Source organism: Brachionichthys hirsutus, chromosome 7 (genome assembly GCF_040956055.1).
Source record: "Brachionichthys hirsutus isolate HB-005 chromosome 7, CSIRO-AGI_Bhir_v1, whole genome shotgun sequence".
Lineage (NCBI taxonomy): Eukaryota > Metazoa > Chordata > Actinopteri > Lophiiformes > Brachionichthyidae > Brachionichthys > Brachionichthys hirsutus.
In genome coordinates, this window is record NC_090903.1 from 9,743,336 (window position 1) to 9,757,800 (window position 14,465).

Sequence of the window (14,465 nt, forward strand, 5' to 3'; positions counted from 1 at the left end):
TCCAATGCATTTGGATACAGATTCAGGCATATCGTGGCTGTGATTGTAGATTTTCATTTCTTAGAAGACTGAACTGATTACCTTGGCAGAGGTTTGCATTTTCTATTTGGCCTTCTGGTTTAGTTATTTCTCCAGCAGTGAATCTTGAAGTGATGGAGATCGTGATCTGTTTGCCAAGGCTGTGCAGCACACAAGTCCGAGAATTAGGTTAACAATTGTTGTTATTATTATTAACTGGAAAGAGTGGCGAGGCAGGTAGTGAACAAACGACTTTGTTGAGTCTGAGGCAGGCAGGCAGGTTCTAGGCCTAAGGTTTTGTCACAAAATTCCAAAAACATCTAGAATGTACAATCCTAGAGGCCGCTGTTGGTTGAGGTAATGATGAGGACTGGGCAGGCAGCAGAGCCCCAGCGGTGACACAGACACACCCACAGTCAGACAGGAAGAAACGAGCAGGACACAGGAGGGATGGGAAACAAAGAGCCCCCAGGGAAGAATTGGAGTCGCAGCTGTGGCTATAATAGATTGAGGTAAAATATGCATAAGTCAGTGTCAGCAAACACAACCAAATAAACATGCCTGCAGTATTCCAACTACACGTTTCAAAGAATTTAGGATGCTTTGTAACACTACAAAGAGCATACAATGATTTGCAAATCACCAAGAGCCTTTGTGTACAACTGACATCATTTCAAATGCTGAACAAGAAATGTTGAATTGTCATTCATTCTTTTTCCAACCGCTTTGCCGGTTTTCGGGTCACGGGCCAAGTTGGAGCCTATCTTAGCAGTCATTGGGCGAGAGGCAGGGTACACCCTGGACAAGCCGCCAGTTCATCGTAGGGCACCACAGAGACAGACACTGATTCACACACACACACAGATACACACACCTACGGGCAATTTAGTGTCACCAATCGACCTAAGCTGCATGTTTTTGGTGGTGGGAGGAAGCCGGAGAATCCGGAGAGAACCCACACGGACACGGGGAGAACATGCAAACTCCTCACAGAAAGGCCACAAGTCGGAGTCTAACCCGCGGCCTCCTTGCTGTGAGGCAACAGCGCTCACCACTGCGCCACCGGGCTGCCAATGTTGCATTGTTTCTTGAAAATTATCTCATTTTAAATTTGATGCCAGCAACAAGTTTCAGAGAAGTTGGGCTAGGTTTAAATGTACCAATATGTTTGGGTACCGAGGAGACAAATTGCTGCCATTTTGGAAGGAGATTGTTATCTTGTCCGTCGCGAATGTAGATTTAAAGACAGCAAATTCCAGATCTTTATAAATGTCAATGGAAAATTCTACCTCATCTATCAAGCCTGTCTTTGTGACATCTTAAAAGCATTCTAGTAGTCTGACGTTTGAAAACATTTCTTTCTTTCTATTTATTTATTTACATCCCTTCAGTCTTTGCAGGCTTTGCTGCGGCGTATATGTCATTTGCCTCGTGTGTAATTAACTACTGCTTATCACCACTACTTTCCAATGTCCTGGGGAAAACTGCTTTGCTCAGTAGTAATACCTCCTATTGCTTCACTTGAGTACTTAAATAAATCCCTTCAATTAGCCTGACGGTTAATGGCATTTTCACTGCAGTTTTTGCCTTTCGTCTGTCCTGATCAGGCATTTTTTCTGTTTAGCATTTGGCCCTCTGAAAGCATAGCTGCTGATATCTGCTGGTTTGCTACAGCATCCAATGGTTTTCTTTTTTGTCAGAATTATTTCTGGGCAATGTCGCATTTTTTCATCAGTAAATTTAGTCAGACTAATTAAACCTTAAAGCTGTGCCCACTTGCTGTTGTATAAATGTATTACTTTGCTCTGGTTTTTTGGTGATAATGTTTTTTTGTGTTTGAATCATAAATGCTACATATCAAGAGACGATAATAGAAATAACCGATCTTTATTGTGTGTTTTTTTTTTCTTTAGACATCCACCACCACAGTGAATATTGTTGTCACTGATGTCAATGACAATGACCCAGAGTTTGACTTCGCCACACCGACTAATTTCACCGTCAGAGAAGAAGAGGCCAATTTATTTGTAGGACAAATCAGGGTAAGCATGACTTCTGTATGGCGTCTGTGCTGTGGGACAGACTTGTCTGTCAGCACTGTATCCCTTCGACTGGCTCCATCCAGCACCACTGAGCAGTCAGATGTTCTAATTATTTAACATAATTTGTGCTGATGACTAGCATGCATATTTGCAATAATGCTGATGAGGCAGTACAGATCAGTTGTTTTGATTGTTAATTTCCACAATTTTTTTCCCACAAATTCATCCCCTCATTTTGGAGAACCAAATCCTCTCAATACAATTACAAATTTACAAAATCATGCTCTGTCTTTTTGCTAAATTTCACATCATTCACTATCAGAAAATTAAATTGTGTAATGCAACAATGTTTTTGTGTGTTAGATGATTAGATATCTGATATTTTTAGATTTTTCTTTCTCTCATTTGAACTTTGTACAAAAGGTTTAGGCATCAAAACCTCTGAAAATATTCTGTAATCTCTTCAGGAAACTCACCTGGTATGGCTTTATTACACTTATATCAGTTAATTGAGTCACCTTTCAGGATATACAGTTTTAACATTAAATACTAAATACTTTTTATTGATTTGTACCTCAGAGGGCAATTTGGTTTACAGAAGTTACACTTTCTAACTGTAGTCTGCTGCTGGTCGCCAAGGCAATGTGGGTGAAGTGTCTTGCCTAAGGACACAACGACAGTGCACACATGATCGAACCGCCAACCTCTCGATCATAGGCCGATCCTCTCAACCACCTGCGCCACCATCGCCCATTAGAGATCGCTTTATATATTTCAAGGGGTACTAAAATGTCCAACCAGAGTTTATGAATTGTGAAATAAGACAAAAGGGTGACATGAAGGAAGTTGGTAGTCGTGCGAGGTAAAGTCTCATTCTGTTTCCTCACAAATGCATCTGACAGCTAGATTAGGGCTCAAGCCACCTCTCTCTCTCTCTCTCTCTCTCTCTCTCTCTGCTGCATCAAAGGATTTTCTCAGCTGGCACCTTGCCAAATCGAGCTGAGTTTTGCCTTTTTATCTGAGGGAAAGGCTCAACACAATCCTGCTCTCCATGCACATGGACGAGCTGCAGTTTAGCCTGCTACAGCTGATCAAGAAGTCATGGATTAAATTTTTCCCATGCAGTATATTTTTCATTATGGAAACAATATAATCTATATAACACATTCTTGGCACAAATGAATCAATGTGATTATTAGCTATTTTTAGATGCACATCATTTGAAACTTTTTGTCACATTTCACTGTTTTGCTTTTTTTGCTCTGTCTGATTTATTTACTTATTTACTCTGTTCGTGGTAAAGACAGTAATATTCTTAATTTTAGCCTTACAGACAGCAACCAGATTACGATTTGCTCACCTTAAGACTTGTATAAGTGACTGTGGCTTTGTCAGTTACAAAAGGACAAAACACAGATGCCGTGAGTGCTACGGTTTCTGATATGGTTGAAAATAAACCCAGTAAGTCTTACATCATATGTGACGCTGAATTCAGCTTGTATTCTGCACAAATGTTTAATGTTTCCCAACTTTTGCACCTCAACTTGAATCTAACTGTAAAATAATTTTGTCTTAAATCAATATATATTTCATTCATTGTATTTATTTCTTTTTCACTGTCACAATTTCTTTTTTTCCAATAAGTCACCCCCCCCTCCCCCCATTTTGTTAAATACTCTGAATTGCCCACATCAAGACGTACAATAGAAAAGAGTATGTTTTAATTAATAACATAATAATTTCAGACATTCATAAAAACAAGAACACTTTACATATAGGAGGTGTACAGTGGAGCCTCTTTGTCTCCTTCTTTTAATTATTTTTAATTGTCGTGGGACATGTAAGCATGTCCACTGTTTTTCACGCTCATTATAAAGGAGGAACAGAAAAGTGAGAATGTTGTGAAGCCTGAACATTGTCGCTTAAACAACACTGCTGAAAAATGTCTGTCCATTTCATCATCTTTGCTGATGTCTGACTGTAAAATGTTCTCAAACTACCAACTATGTATCCTCAATAACATCTAATCATGTTATAATGAGCTTTGTGCACAAGTGTGTTGCAAGTTAGTCTTATTTTGATCCTGCCCACAGCTCCCTGTCATATGACACACTAAGTAAAAGTGAAGTGACAGATGGAGGAATGGATGAGATGAAGACTGCTGCTTGAATTAATCTGCTAATTGTGTTTACTCAATTATGTCACATTCAAAAGTGATGCGTTACTGTAAAATCAGTTAATCTGTTCCTGTAGTGCTGTCGATTTACCTGCAGAGAGAGAGAGTAATAACCCAGCCATCCTCCAGGCTTTAGGCTTTTGTTAACGCAGGAGATTACTGCCGCATAAATGCATAATGCTATTAAGTATCTTACCATTGGCCCTAAAGCATGTTGGATTATCGTTACGGTAATTGGAACTGAATCCCACCTGCTCTTATGTTGCACACATGCAGACTGGAGGCGACTGACTTGGTTATCACAATCAACAGTATTGCCGATTGAGCTAATAGAATAATTTGTTCTGTGACTGACAACTCCTTCACCATGCTAGGCCATTCTGTTTGCTCGTAGCAGGGAGCCACATTGAGTTCAGATGTCCAGAGGACAAGCAATTTGTGTCAGACATCTGTGTGTTTTTGCAAAGCAGATTCTGCTGCAGTTGCTGTGGCATATGTAGACCGGTCTGACACGCACTAAGAGCTTGGAGGCTACAACAACGTGCACATTTGTTAGTTGATTTTATTTACTGTGAATTGGATTACCACAATTGGATGGCAAGAGGCGGGGGCATGTTGCGATCCATAGGCACGCAGTGTATTGACATGAGGTGCTTTCATCTGTTTTGCAAAGGCTGAAGAAGAGGTCCAAATATTAGCCTTGGCTTTGAATATCTTTCAGGCATGTAAAACAAATTAAGGTCAGATTATACGGGCTGCATGTGTGTCCTGCTTATTCTGCAGCTGTTCTGCATATGGTCTTTCCCCCCCCCCCTCTCTTGTCCTTTCTTGTACTGAGGTTGGGAACATATTGCCAACCAGATGGTTAAACTGTGGCTTGTTCTTCCTCTGTTATTTGTTTTCTGTCCATCCTCTTTGAATCTGTCATATTGAAATGACAAAATGACCACAAGAGAAACTGTTGTTATAAAAACACACATAAATACCAAATAATGATTCTGTATGGGAATTATTTGCGTAAAGTTGCCTACTTATTCTAGTCCTGCCTGATTTAACATTGCAGACCATCTTCTGTCACATTTGTACTCCATTAAACTTAAAGACTAATTGGATATTTAAATTATTTTTCTCAACTCACAAAACTGCAAGATTAAGTTTTTACTCTTCCACAAAATGCAGAACAATAAACTAAAGACATGCATGTTTTAGCTTTGCTATATGGATTTTATCCCTGATTCATCTGTATGCATGAACGGTGTTACGATAAAGAAAGGGCATAGTGCTTCAGGTTGTTGTATTACATCAAATTCACAGCAGCTGTTTGCATAGATGTAAATACCACTGTGCTTGATTTTAAAATGTGTTATTCACTGGCTGCACAGTACTGAATATCCATCCGTCCATCCATCCGTCCATCGATTTACAGTATGTACTGCATTCAATGGTGAATCTGTGAACACTGCATCAACACTGTCAGATGTCAGCTCTCTCCAACTCAAGTCAAATAAAATACTTGCATTAGAAACAACAATATAGGAGTTTATTCATGTACCCACAATGGAATTATTTTATATCTCCCCAGGCCACAGATCCAGACGCTGGAGTTAATGGCCAAGTACACTACCGGATTGTAAATCACCCTGACTTGTTTGTGATCAGCTCGAATGGCAGCATCTACACAAGCGTGCCTCTTGATCGGGAACTTAGGAGTCAATATGACCTGGTGGTGGAGGCCTCAGATGGGGCAGTGGATCCAAGAAGGACCACCTTCACACTCGCTATCCAGGTCACCGACATCGATGACAACAGCCCCATCTTCTCCCAGGAGACGTATGTGGTGAATGTACCCGAGAACAGTCCCGTAGGAACTGTGGTCCTGAAGCTAAGAGTGAGTATGTGTATGTGCTATCCCTGTATAGCTCCCCTTTCATAATGCAGCATGGCCGCTGAAACACGTTCTAGTACCAGGCTTGTAGCATCTTCTATATCAAGTGCGAGGAATTCACTGTTTCACTGTTGTGTCAAAATGCTTCCAGAGGGGGAAACATGGGCACATGCAGAAATATAAACAGGCTTCTATACACTGAAAAAAGAAACCTGCAACAACAGCTCTTTGAGCAGTGTTGGTCCAAAGGATAAGATTTTTCAAGTCCTATCCAGCTTTTTACAGATACTGAGCATCACTGATCTTGACTAACATCAATGTAATACTTAGCAAATTATGAAATCCACGTCACGCTCTTGATTTTGAATGTTGTCTCATGTTGCACTTCTTTGCACTAAAAGCAAAGTGCAGGGCAAGTGATTGGTGGCAAACTGTGAGCAGTATCATCCTTAGAAGGATGAAGCAGGAAAGGAGTTTTAGAGATGTGAAGTAATGGGGGGGGGGGGGGGGGGTGGTTAGGGTGAGGAGTGTGAGACAGACACTGTCACTGTGACACCATTAATCTCCCAGACAACATCACCTCAACACAGAATGGATGACAGCGACTGGAAAGGCACCTAGAGAGGAGAAGTGAGATAGTGAGGAAGACTGAGATGAGTTGTGTGGTTGGAATTTTCTTTCTCATGTCTGAATGTCGTTAAAAAAAAGGTTATTACCTCCATACAGTAGATTGTATATGTCTCTGTCTGTCATGTGTATCTGCATCCATTTCATTGATAACCTCCCATTGCTGAAGCGTTTAAAGTTGTACTTTCCTTAATGGACTAATTTGATCGGGATGCATCAGTGATCGATTTCAATAGCCCCTGCAGCATCGAGACGGAGGCTTAAAATAGAGCTAGCAATAATCGTGTCCGTGACCACAGTAGCTGTGCATGTATCGTTTCAAAACTCTAAGTGCCTCTTCCACTTTTGCTTTATATCACTCTACTTTTTCATTTGCATGTCTTTAATGGACTGTAATTGTTTTTCCATTCAATTCCTTCCGCTTCCTTCCCATAGGCGTCAGACTCGGACCTCTTCTCCAATGTCACGTATCGTCTCAAGACTGAATCGGCAGGACAGCTGTTTTCTCTGAACGCCATCACCGGGGAGCTGGCTGTGCTGCAGACCTTGGACTTTGAGGACCTGGCCCCTATGGGAATGGGAGCGTCTTATACTTTCCAAGTAGAAGCTGTCGTCCAAGGATCGGTCATGCCCCCAGGACTGGCTACTGTTACAGTCCGCATCACGGTAAGAGCTTTCAGACGGTGCATCTTAACATCTCGCTGGTCTTTTCTCTTTCCAGCTCTGCTTAATGTCCCTCAGGAGCTGCATCACTGTCAGGGAATAGGTGGTGAGTCATTACCAGAGTTTATAGCTTGCCACACTCTAAAGGTGAAGTACATTGCTTTACTAAGACACATTCTTAGTAAAGCCTGCTCATCCTCATATAGCAGCACCAGGACAAAGACAATCTGAGTGACAGATGTCTTCACTTCACTTTCTCATTAGCTTCATTTAGATTTAAGGGTCTACATTCAAACACTTTTGCTGAAACGTTCACAAGGCAATATTTTCGACATTTCTGTAAACACAGATTAAGAAAAGGGGATGGCAGCAATGTAATGCGCATGCCATGGCAATTGTTAGCATTGCACCCTTTCTAAATCAACACCTTACAAAACGGTAACGTCAAATCTACAACTGGAGGATTGTTTATAACCACAACAGTCTGCAGCCCAAAAACCATACAGTCTGACGCTGCCATGTGTTCTTCTTTCCATAGCAGGCAGTGTGCATATCTGAATAAATCACATTGCTCATCATTTTGTAAACAAATGGCCAAAACACAACATCTTTTTTTTTTGTCAAAGCAGTTGTGTCAAAAGCTAATAGTTGTTGATGAAAACATCCTTTGTGTTGTGAAATCATAAGCATCAAAATCTGTCCACGAACATGCGTGCCCGAAAGTCTGCAGTTCTCTTCATTATGTGAAAGGAAGAAAACGTTTTACGCTGATTGATGCAGCCTCGCCGTGTGCTCTGCCAACCTGTGGAGTGAATTTGATAAGGATGCTCTTTGATGCCATCGCTAAGGAGCGAGGATAAGTCAACTTACAGCCACTGATATCAAACCAATGTCTGCTTGTTTGAAATGGCAAACATTGGAGAGACTCGTGCAGCTTCTCGGGGACTAGAGATGGAGCTGATTCCGCTTTCTTCTTCATACAACACCTCCACAGGGATGTTTTGAAGCTGCTTGTGTTTTATTTCCCCTTGTATTGTTCTGTTGGTGTCTCTTTCATCGGATGCCTTTCGGTGATTGATTGAGTGCCCTGCATTGTCTTGTTCCGAATGATTCTCACAGACGCTTTCTTTTATTCCTGTGCTACCGAATGTGTGTTTGTCTGTTGGAATGCGTGCAGTGGTGGAGAGATTAAATGTTGTGTTTTGGTGCACATATTGTACGTGCCGTGCAAAAGTCGGGTTTATTTGTAAAAAGAAAGAGGGGTATTCCCAGTTGCCTGCTGGGAAGTAGTAAACCAGGTGTACTGGAAATGACACTGCCCTCATTTCCAGTACACCCCTACTTTGCTATGTGAGGTTGGAAGAAGGTCATTAAAAACAGATCCAATGTTTTGGAGGACAATACTAATGAAGCCCACCAAAAAAAAGCAGAGACAAAATGAGACACAAGGGTGCCCGTTGCGATGTTTCGGTCTTGCATTTTTAAGGACCAGCATAACAAATAAATAAAAATCCAACTGTTGGTCCTAAAAAATGCAAGACTTCAACAAAAGCACTTGTTCTGTGACATGAAACTGAAGGAATTTTATTTCCAGAACATTGAAATGCTTATAGTCAGAAACCCACTTCCCTGCATTAAACATGCAGAGAGCATCAGCAGATGCATTCGCAGAAGTGCGCTGAAGTCAGCCTTGTTCAAAGTAGCCACAATATGTAACTGATACAACTATATTCATTTTCCTTCTTCTTTTTAGGACATGAACGACTACTCCCCGGTGTTTAGCCAAGGACTTTATAAGGGAATGGTGGCGCCCAATGCAGAGAAAGGAACCAGGATCACAACTGTTTTTGCTGAGGACCAAGATCCTCCGGTGAGTTAAAAAATACATCAGTCAAAATGTATATTCGGTACATGCTTTGTGTACGACATTGGTGATAAGAATTCAAAGAACATGAAACATGTTGCCCGTGTCTTTATTAATAAAGGCGGAGGAGATAAAAGCCTGGGGTAGTGATATTTAGCTCCTCTACCCGTTGCTGTTGAGAACATGGTGATTTTAAAAGTGCTTTCCAGACTCAGATGCTCTCATTAGAGCCACGGTGCTGCTCATATTTATCGAGCGAGAGTCTTGTTTAGCATCTCCTCTTGTGTGAGTCATCTGCCAGTTTCCTCACAGTCCTTTACCTCATCTCTATCTGAGCCGGTTCTCCTGGGATTTGAGCTATGAAGATTTTAAGCATTTTTTTCATTCTGTTGGGGTGGGACAAAATTACACAATGCAGAAGAAAGGTTGTGACAACCTGTTAAGACTACAGCTGATATGAGAGCAGCCTACAGTGATATTAGAAAATGTTATTACCTCCGCTGAGCAGCTTATGTTTTCGCTTGCATTGGTTTGTCTGTCTGTCTCTCTCTGTTTGTTTGTCTGTTAGCAAGATAACTCAAAAAGCTCTGGATGGATCTTAATTTTCAGGAACTCTTGGGAATGTTACCAGGAACAGATGATTACATTTTGGTAACGGTCCTGGATTCCCCAATGCATGAAGCAACGGGAGTGACGCCACCAAGCCTTTTGACAGACAGTGGGATTAGATTTCCTAACAGGAACCGATTATCCCAGTCTCTCATTGACCTGGATTTGGGAGCTGAAAGCATTTTATTGACAGGGTGCCTGTCATAGACACCTCTGAGTGAACAGAGCTTAGCTTGCTAAAAATGCATGCAGACGTTCTCTTTCGCTCTTACTCAGGCTCATAAAAACCTGCACACACACAAAGAGAGGAAGAGACTTGAGCTGTTTCATAGTCTCAATGTGACAAACATGAGCCGTGCATATTTTGGTTATAACGGTGGAGACTTCTCCTGCTCCTATTCTTATTTTTGTGTGCACATCTCGGAAATAAGGCATGATAATATAATAAGGAATAATACCTATCCAACGAGGGAGAAGTGACACAAATGGCTTAAAAAAGGGACTGTATTTTTGACAGTGCCACTCAGCCCCACGGAGTCACTGTTAATATTGGCCAAAATGAGAAATAAGACGAGCAAGGAGTCAAATCATCCAGCAAGAATTTTTTATTCAACCCGAGAGTTAGTCCAATACATGTGGCAGGAAAATAAAAGGCTTACTCCTCTGTCAGCAGAGTTCACAGCAGAGAAAGTTTATTGCTGAAATTAGTCATTAATCCTTCCACAACGCCAGATTAGGTTTTAATCTGGCGTTGACTCTGCTGTTTGCTCTCACAGTTCAAACCTTGCTGCTGTTGTGTTCATGAGCTTGTTCTTAAAATCATGAACTGACAATGTAAATAAAACCATATTTAATATCAGAAATGAAATGAAGCCCAAACAAATGGTGCACTTCAAACTAAATTTAATTAAGGAACCTTGAATGCTGAACCTGAATCAACTGGGTTTCTGTTTAAGGGTTGAAGGCATCACCCCTCTCATCCAAAAGGCTTCTTCAGTGCTGACTGCTGTGGAGTCCAGATATTTAAACTAGTCTGAGTTCACCGATATAGAACAGTCATTACGGTCCCACAGACTCGAAAGCATCTTGATTCATTGTATGAATGGTGGAGGGCGGTTAAGCTTATAGTTTACTTGTGCTGAGCCTGCTTTGTAGATGTGCTTTGTATTCCACTATTTTCCCATATGGGTATGCTAGTGAGCAGTAAGAGTCACTGTCATGATACCATCGATTGATCCGGTGCATATTCCGGCTTTTGGTCCGTGTTGTGACTTTGGATGTGATGTAACGTACTTCCCTCCAAAGGGTCTTTCCCAATATCGTTGCCGACTGAGTCGATGCTGCCGATAATGGGCTGGAGTGTGTATTTTTTTTATTCTGTACATACGTGAAACCGAGGTTCATGCATCAGGAAACGGTACTCGAAATGAAAACCAGCGTTATGAGCAATGAATCTGTGTCATTATTGTATTTTCTGTCACTTTTGTGTGTCCAAGTGACACATAGGCAGACTACCTGCTGCTACTAATGTTCGACCTGAGCAGTTTTAGCCATCCCTACTACGATATCGTGGAGAGGCACCACGGCATTAGATTTTTCTCTGGGGGGCGTTTTTAATTAATGTTCCTGTCCTGGCATCTTTTCCATTACATCTTAGAAAACAAGTTAAAAAGCTTTAAAACAAAGTAGGCCCTTTTTCTGAGAATCCCCTCAGTGAATTCCCTCAGATAGTTTTTGCAACCACTTTTAGACACATTTATGTGAGTTAGCTTCCCCAGGGAAGCAGTGCTGGCACTAGTTTTATCCTGCTGGAGCCCCGGGCTTTTGCCCTGGCCCAGGAGAGCAAAAATCAGCTCGCGCAAGGGAGCACAGCTTTAAAGAAAAAAAAGCTTATTAATAGCTACACTGAATTTGAGCGGAGATAAGATAAACTTCAGAGATGATTAGTAATCAGGAACCATGATTTATTTTAATCAGTGGGTCATATGAAAGTCCAGGCTCTCTCATATAAGTGTGTGTTACCCTGGAGAAAAGATGGTGAGTGGAATGGGGGATGTTTGTTTCTTTTTTTTCAAAATAAAAGGGTAACAGCCTAAATCAATAAATGACAGTGAATTTATATTTGCTTGTCTGATGAGGGGGGGGGGGTGTATATTAGGAATGTTTTCAGATTGCACGGAGAAAGCACTTTGGTTGAATGCACATTAATTGTTATCTCATGGTCGCTAGTAGTAGTAGTATTAGGATTAAACCTCCGGGGCCACCAGTCGATGAAAGCGTCTCCGCGTTGACGTGGTTCATGCCCTTTGTTCTCCTTCCTCCAGGGCACTCCAGCCAGTTTTGTCCGCTACCGAGTGGACCTGGACAGGTCTCCCTATAGCGGAAGCATCTTTGATGTGGAGGAGGACACTGGCATCATCAACACTAAGGTCAACCTCAATGAAGAGCCCAGTGTCACCTTTAAGGTGAGTTGTGGTGATTAATGTTGAGCTACTGCTTACTGTTATTCATTCAGCCAGGCACACTTTGAGTCAAGGAGCTTTTAGGGAATTTGCACGAACCCCCCCCCCTCCCTAAATGAACACAGATGGCAATTAAATGAACAATAGCATGAATATGACAGGCTACATGGGGGTTGGTAGTGGTGGGGATTGTGACTGGTTGTTATGGCTCTTCTGTCGAACTGCATAATTATTATTGGACATTCTGGCCTCAAAGGGGCAAGGATGAAAGATGTGATGTGGATCAGCTAATGTAAACATGGCTTCAGGGCGCTGCTCGCCTAATAAAGCCCTAATTTACTTGGTAAATGTTAAACTGTTTTTTCTAATTAAAGGCTGGAGTCAGAGTGTGTGCCTCCGTGATCGGTGGCACTAGCTTCAATATTTGACGTGTAGATTTGTTTTACACCACAGAGACACTATCTACTCGTCATTGTTGATGTTGACGCCTCTGCTTCACATGTTTTAATGTAAATTAAGGTGCAGTGAAGATCAGCAGGTTCTATATGTGCATATTGCCTTTTTAAAAACACTTTTATGGCATTGTTACTGTCTTTTCTGAAATGTCTCATTGATCATGTCTTTCTGTCTTTGGGCAGAGTTAATCAATTTTCTCATTACTTAAACAGAGTCACTCTGTGGTACTGACATAAATCCTTTCCCCCTGACTTGAAGGGACCTTGCATTAAAACACATGTGCAGGTCTCATTCTCCACTGTTATTGACTGCCGATCAATACATTTATACTCGCCATTGCTCTCTCTGGGGGCTTTGCACTTGCTCTTTTCAATTAACCCTGTAATGCCAAAGGTATCGCATTTAATACATGATTTTTTGAGAGCTCTACATCATAAATTTGATAATCAGACATTTGCATTTTGCATGCATAAAAAATGACAGATGTAATAAAAAAGTATACAAATTAATAGATATGTAAATTCATATATATTTATTTTATATACATTTTTATTTGTCAAAAGGTTCAATTAACAATTTAGTTTCAAATAAATAGAAATTTATGGAAATTATTTCACAGTTCAGGCTTTACTCGTTTAAAATGCCTAATATATTTACAAAAAGGCCTGGGAATGTCTAACAGGTACATGTTTGTGTACAGTACAATCCTGTTTACCCCTAATCAAAGAAAGGTGGGTTCTTTTGGACATTGAGCATATTTTGAGACTGAAAAGCCTATTCCATATTACCACCACATCACAGGGTTGGAATAAATTAGGAAACCTATATTGTAACGTGTTCGGAAATTTGTTAGAGTATTCTTGAAAAAATTGCAGATTACTTCATAATGAGGTAAGGTTTAAATTTTAAGTTTCATGTTTTGCAATGCCTCCTCATCTGGTTATCGATCTCCGTGAAGCAATAAATACAGGAAATACTATGATTGTTTTGTTGAGATGTACAGACCCACTTGAACTCCTTCTCATATGATTGTATATCCTTGATTTTGTACTTTTGAAGCAGCTTCAAACAAATCTAAGTCTTTTCTCGTCCTGATTTTGCTTGCCGTCGCCATCTTGAATATTTTGATGAACTTCCTCTAACAGCTTCATGCAAGTTTTCGCTGACCGTTTGTTGATTATGGCTGAATTAAGTTCGGAATAATCTGACATTGCCGATTGTATGATAGAAAATCGGAATGAGGTCAGTTTTTCGCGTGTGAAAAAAAGATATTGGCCAAAAAATAACAAATAATTTGGGGAAAGCAAAAAGTGTTTTATGTCTTTCAGATGCTTATCTATGCTTGACTTTGACAATGTGTTGCTCGTCTATGTTCTCATCCGCTGCAGCTGTTTGTGATAGCCTTTGATGATGGGGAGCCGGTGAAGTCGAACAGCACTTTGGTGGAGATCACTGTCCTTCAGCCGTCACGCATTCCAATCTTCACCCAGGAGGAATACAGGTGTGTCTCCTTTAAGCTGCTCTGAACGCAGTAGCCTCAGTGTGTAAACACATAAATATCTGCTGCTTTGTTTATCGCACCATACCACAAGATGTAACGAGAAAAGCTTCAGGAAAGAGAAATTGTATCGTAAGAAGACCATGACTTACACTTGTGATGACA

The 14,465-nt window shown here is 40.9% G+C and overlaps 1 protein-coding gene across 1 annotated transcript in view; it reads left to right on the forward strand.

Annotated features, from left to right (window-relative positions):
- Positions 1 to 14,465, forward strand: part of LOC137896042 (protocadherin-15-like) — an 88,064-nt gene that overhangs the window by 42,159 nt on the left and 31,440 nt on the right. The window contains exons 18-23 of the mRNA XM_068741572.1: positions 1,932 to 2,060; positions 5,819 to 6,124; positions 7,184 to 7,414; positions 9,165 to 9,281; positions 12,209 to 12,349; positions 14,191 to 14,303. Of these exons, the coding sequence (XP_068597673.1) occupies positions 1,932 to 2,060; positions 5,819 to 6,124; positions 7,184 to 7,414; positions 9,165 to 9,281; positions 12,209 to 12,349; positions 14,191 to 14,303 (1,037 nt within the window). The remainder of the gene's footprint in view (positions 1 to 1,931; positions 2,061 to 5,818; positions 6,125 to 7,183; positions 7,415 to 9,164; positions 9,282 to 12,208; positions 12,350 to 14,190; positions 14,304 to 14,465) is intronic.